At 32.2% G+C, this 6455-nt stretch overlaps 1 protein-coding gene across 1 annotated transcript; it reads left to right on the plus strand.

The window, feature by feature from the left end:
- Window positions 1-3875: 3875 nt before the first annotated feature.
- Window positions 3876-6109, plus strand: LOC134238756 (uncharacterized). Its single transcript, XM_062720882.1, has 2 exons — window positions 3876-4612; window positions 5484-6109. Exons 1-2 carry the CDS (start codon window positions 3876-3878, stop codon window positions 5830-5832), a joined length of 1086 nt encoding a protein of 361 aa, XP_062576866.1. The 3' UTR covers window positions 5833-6109.
- Window positions 6110-6455: the final 346 nt, after the last annotated feature.

The raw sequence follows: 6455 nt of genomic DNA on the forward strand, positions 1-6455 counted from the left end.
CACAATCCTTAAAGCTGGCAATGGGCTTGATGTGGGCATCATTTGGTAGATTCTTCACTTTAACTTCTCCTTAGACAGCACCAGGATATTTTTCTATGGGTATAAGGTATTCATCTCGGACATGCAGATCAAAGCTGTTTCACTGCAAAATAAAGCAAAAAACCAAGCAACAGAATATCATTCTTACTTAGAGAAAATGGAACATTCAAAAAGGGTAGATCGAGGGAGGGCGGGTTTTTAAAGTAACAAAACATTTCATGTATTTTTTAGCAAGCAATTGTTGTGCGACTTTACCTTTGAAAGGTTCAGGAAAAAGGAATGTGAAGAACAAACCCGACCTTTTATATACAACACTTGATGTGTCAACCAAACCCGCCCCTTAAAAGCCAACTTTCAAATAACAAATACTTGGGACCTATAAACTAGTATATAAGTCCCTTCAAATATACTTTTTATCGTAAAATAAAGGCATCTATTTTGTATACAGAAATAGATGCTAATAAATTTGAAGGTCGGAGAAATATCTCGATTGAATTTCGTGTGTAAAGAGCATATGGTTATTTATTTCAAGAAGACTTACAGGTGTATTTCGCACACGAAGTTAAATCAATTTTGTGAAGTTTATATAATTTATAGGAAATATAACTTGTCAGCGTAAATGATGATCATAAAATCTATTTTCTGGGACGAATAGATCTCTCTAATCCGTCCCTCGTAAAACTATGCAAATAGATTTTCAAATGAGTATGCTAAATAAACAACTAGAATTAACTTGATTTTCAATTCCCCGAAAGGAGGGGATTCTCAAAAAATCAAAAGTTTATTTAGTTGGGTGTTACCATCTATAAATTGGGTAAGTCAAGTTATTATTGAACATTTTCTTCTTTAAAATATAATAAAAAAATTCGTTAACAAAAAAAGGTGGGGAGGGTGGTAGGCTTCCTGCAACACACTAGCCCACTACTCCCACTCAATTCAAAATCCTACATATCTTGAAGTTTCGTTCTTATGAGTGGAAGTCAATTGCCCCAGAAAATGAAACTTTCCAAAATCATTATTATCCATTTGTAATTTTTCAATCTATTTTACTCTGATGTGGATCGAGAAACTAAATCCTTATATTCACCTTGAACTATTCCATCAGATATTAATACTCATCCAACGTATTTTTAAAAAGCAGTAATTAGGTTTCTTACATTCTTTTAGAAAAATTGATTAAGGTATCATTAAAGGTCAACATGTCCAAAAATATATTTTTACATTAGCTCCAAAACAATGTGAGGTATAAAGTTAAACCTTTTATAGTTTATAAATATATCATTTTTTTACAAATAGAAAGTATCACTTGAATACAAATATTTGAAAAAATGTATATTTATCGTGAAAAATATAAAATTTAATTTTATTTAATAAAATTTAAAAATTTGCATATTTATAAAAAAAATATGCACCTGCTTAACTATGTACATTTAGTGAAAACCATCCATGCAAAAATAATATACAGTACCTGGCCTGGTATTTTTACACTATATATTTCATTGAAAAAACTGTTTTTATAAAAATTTGTTGTGAAGTCGTTTTCAGCTCAATTTTCATGATTCTTTCACTGAAACATGCAGAATTATTCAAATTCTCTTATCTTAAATGATAAACAAAATGATACTAAAACTATTGAGAATAAATTATAAAATATTGTCAAGACAAAATTTTCTAGCCTCAAATTACAATGATTTCTTAAGAAATTGAAGTCTTAATTTTTTTGTTTTGCACTTGACCTGTGTTTTCACAGTAATGCATAAAGATAAAACTATTTTGAAATAATGTGAAGAAACTACAACAAATTTTGCATTGTGTGATGTTTTAGACATTAAAAAGAAACAACAAATGACACTGCAATAAAATTTAGAAAAAATGCGTTTTTCAATGATATATATAATGGAAAAATAAAATTATGACTCACTTATGGCCAAGTACTGTACATGTATGTTCATCAATGCAAAAATAATTAATGTTCATCAATGCAAAAGTAATATATGCTTAATAATGAAGGGCGTTAGACTTGTTGTAGAGCATACGCTTCGTGACCTGGAGACCTGGGTTCAATTCTCGTTCGCGGTGCCGCGTCAAACTTACTATCTAAACATAGGTAGTGACTGTTCCTTCGCCAAGCGCTCGGCATAAGAAGTGAAATCCACGGGTCTTTCGGATATGACCTTTGTTCAATTTTCGTTCACGGTGGCGCGTCAAACTTAAGATCTAAACATAGGTAGTGACTGTTCCTTCGCCAAGCGCTCGACATAAGAAGTGAAATCCACGGGTCTTTCGGAAACGTAGGTTCCGCGTCACGGTAGTCGTTGGGACGATAAAGAACCCTCACTGCCCAATGGCCCTGATTGCCGATTATAGGTCTAAATTTGAAGCCCTTCATCGGCATACAATGACGTCTCTATATATGAGTAAAACATTCTAGAATAGGACGTAAAACGATATACAATGTACAATCAATGATTGAAGGGCGAGTTGGACGTAAATGGTCTTTGAAAGGCATTGTTGCAAACTGTCGCAATTATAATGATTTTCTAGAGATTAGTGATGTACATGTATAATCTAGGAATGAATTCTCAAGAAGTCTCTAGAATATGTAAGAATGTGATGACCTAGAATTTTATAGAAGTTTCTATTTCCAGATGTTTGGTCAATACTATATAATTACTAGTATATGAGAGTTTTTGTGATCTTGATTATTATTGAGTTGAGTGAGTTTACGTAGAAGAAAGATTGAGTACATATTAGATACATGATTCTGGTAATCTTAGCCAATGTGGTATTGTGATTGTTAACCCTTGTGGGTTTGTTATTTGCTTTTAATCGTCATAATAAATTAGAAAAAGAAGATTTCCGTGTGATTGTGATTTGCCACAGGCATGGCATGAATAAAGACAAAACCCCTATAAAATCCACCATTTGCAATGTACTTTCGGTTTAATATCTTAACATTCGGACAAAGTAAACAAAAAAAATAACCTTCCAGAGGCTATCAAAGTCCAAATTGTCCTTCATTGATAAACTTTTTCTGCAATTATGGCTTTCACGGAATTCACGGAGGCACTTTTAAATTTGAATATTTTTATTCAGTATTTGTTATCGAATGGTACTTCCTATCTGTTAATCAATGATATACATGATTTATAAACTGTAAAAATTTCAACTTTATAAATCACATAGTTTTGTAGCTATTGTAAAAATAAATTTTTCAGCATGTTGACCTTTGATGAAACCTTAACAAATACCATACCTTACAGTGTCTAAGTTGGCTGTTTTGGTTTTCCATGTCTACGGACCCATCATTCTGTCCATAATTTGAAATTTTAACCATAGATAAAAAAAATGTTGTAGACAAATATCTTTTAATATTATTATTTCAGAATATGAATAATTTGAAAATTTTTATTTTTATTTATAACGCGTCAGAATCGGGAAAATTACGTATTTTTCATACATCTTAATTTTCCCCCAAATTCTTTCATTCAGTATGAAAATTAACATTGAAACTGAAATCATTCTTTTTGTTGAAAAGTGAAGCATGCAATATTGCACCGGATTTAGTTAAACATTGAACGACAAAATCAATACATGAAGACAACGTAATGTCGTAAACTAATATTTAGAGCTTTGCAGAAGTGTTCCGTCTGACATTTTAGATAAGAGCAAGAATTTTTTTTCTAACTGAAAAAGTACGACAGCAGTATAAAAGGTAAATATATATATATGTCAAGAAAAGATATCCTTATCTCGTCGTCAAGATCGATCAGTAGGGGTAATTCTGACAGAAATAAGCAGTAAAAATTCTTTAAAACATCTTTAAAAATACAAAAATGCCTCAGCGACGAAGAAAACATTTCTCGGACATAGAGTCGGGTGATTGCAATGAAGGCTTTTCCAATGATGATGACGGGCGAAGCATAAATGGATCCGGACGTGCATTTGCGGTGGCAAGTAAAATTCTTTCGGCAGTTTTGATAATAACGAACGTTGTTCTTGACTGGATGCAATACATGAGTATGGATGATTCTGTTGAAAGAAATGCAACGACAAACGTAAGTTCAAAACCAAATCCTACAAAAGAGTGCGTAGATGGATCAGAAAAAGACGAACTGACCAAGAAGTTCATGTACTTTAGCATTGCTGGCTCTTTTTTGGCGTTACTGCAAATTATTAACATTATAATTCAGATTAAAGGGAAATCCAAGAAAGATAATAAAAACCACGGTCTTAATGGAAAAGCAGAAGTTTTTTTCGTCACAATTCTTATCGAAATTCCTCAGAACTACATGCTTCTACGGTACGAGGACATATGTATCAATACCTGTGATACTGGGTGGGACCTCAAGAAAATAATGAGATTTGCCAATGGTCTGTCCTCTGTTATAAGCGCCCTTTGGAGATACATAACCAGCATTTCCCTTCCACGAAGTAAAGAATGGGGAGATTCTTGCTGTTGTTGTGGTTCTCTTGACAACTATTCTTCGAATTGTGGCAAATTTTGCAAGGGTTGCATTGAAGACTATTTTTTTTGCATTTTTCCGTGGTTGAAGTGCCTTTCAAGAAAAGGGTAAGTAAAAAAAGAAGTATTTGAATTAATTCATACGATTGTATTTATTTTTCAGGTATATAGTTGACTTTTTTAATGCGGCTTAACAATTTAGCACACGTTTCAAAGTCATAATTCTTTATACATGTGTACTAAAAAAAGTGTAGAATTTTGCTTTAATTTTATCTGTAAAAATGAGTCTAATTCGACCAATTTCTTGTGGAACCAGTGGTGTCCAGATTTAATAAGTCTTACTTTATTTTAAAGTACACAAAGACCATGATTTGAAGAATCTAAAATTTTCTCTACCTAAGGAAGTCTTAACATAATTAACATAAAAGAATTTTCAGCTTTTCTTGCCAAGTGATTCTTGCTTGCTTGATTGATTATATGCTGTTTTACGTTTCATTTGAGAATTGTTATCTCATATATAGAGACGTCACTATATACATTTACCAGTGAAGAGATTCATTTTTTTTATTTTACCCGACACTAAGGGCTATTCAACAGTAAAGGTTCTTATTGTGTCTTCTGTCTTGACACGGGGTCTCAGTTTGAAGGTGTCATCCAAAGGACCCGCAATTTTTACTTCAAAGTACCGAGTGCGAAGGAACAATCGCTGCCTGTATGTTTTCAGCTCAGGAGAACTAAAATGCTTCTATTCTTGGTGAATCACCTGCAACGTTGATGTACTTTAAACATATGTTTCTTTACTTTCTAAAATCAGATTGGTATAATCTAATTGTATTTTTTAATTACTTTTTCTCATTTTCAAGTCAATGAAAAATGTAACTATGTTCGAAACTATTTTCAAGCCTTCGAAATGTTTGATAGTTAATACATTTCATTACTTGTTGCATTGCTATTGATTCGATTTTTTTTTTATTTGCAGTTGCTGGTTTAACATTCCGTGTTGTTGCACGATTATCTGGAAATGCAGAAAAACATGCAATGGAAAGTCTTCCGACTGTATCACAATTGAACCCGGCTGTTGCTGCACGTGTTGCTGTAGCAAAGAGAAAGAACCACTAGGTGACATAACATGGAAAGGCGACGGTTTGATTGTTATTTTGGTGTCAGTAGCTCCGACTATCATCCATATTATCATGTACACGATGAGAATTGTGAAGTATTTCTGTGGGGCGACTCATATGGCAGTGTTCGAGTTTTTATATAAAAATATCGAGTCATATATCAATGAGGCTATGAAATGGGCCATAAGTAGAGTACCGACATTTTAATAATTCGCTAATATCCCCCTTGGAGTGATGCGATGCTTGAATTGTATGTCACTAGCTTTAAGAGATGGGTCCTAAAGTTAACAGTTTTATTTTAGAGATCAAAGCGAGACTGCCTCGAGGAGGTGTTTTTCATTTTTAAAAATGTTAATCAGTTTAATCTTTAAAGTTTTACGAGCATTCTCTCTACAGCACTAGAACTTGACAAAGTTATATTATGTATATTATCCTGTATATTGTTTGCTCATGATCACTTGAATGTTCAATTAAAGTTATAATTATCCTCATACATATACATGTAGATGATCTTGGTGTTGTTTATTCTTTCATATTATTTTATTACATGTAATCATCTGTTTGACAAATGAGATATTTTAAACAAACTAATAGACTTGATTTCATTATGTACATATATTTGTGAAACCAACTTTTTAAAAATATCCCTTACAAGAATAAAATACTTCCACATAATGTTTCAATTGAAAGTGAGAAGTGTTGTAAAAAGACCTCAAAGAGTTAAACACAGATTTAAGTTATTTTCTCAATTTTTTTTTAAGTATATGTATATTATCGTGACTCTTATGCTGTTTTTCACATGAAAATATAATATCAAACTTATTCTTTCT

The sequence above is a fragment of the Saccostrea cucullata genome, unplaced genomic scaffold, assembly GCF_032062105.1.
Source record: "Saccostrea cucullata isolate Sc308-1 unplaced genomic scaffold, CSIRO_AGI_Scuc_v1 ctg6322, whole genome shotgun sequence".
Lineage (NCBI taxonomy): Eukaryota > Metazoa > Mollusca > Bivalvia > Ostreida > Ostreidae > Saccostrea > Saccostrea cuccullata.

What these genes read in the sequence shown, in the direction of transcription:
- LOC134238756 (XM_062720882.1), top strand. Translation starts at nt 3,876, where the DNA reads ATGCCTCAGCGACGAAGAAAACATTTCTCGGACATAGAGTCGGGTGAT. An exon ending in AAGTGCCTTTCAAGAAAAGG is followed by an intron (nt 4,613 to 5,483) that starts GTAAGTAAAAAA and finishes TTTTATTTGCAG; the next exon opens with TTGCTGGTTTAACATTCCGT.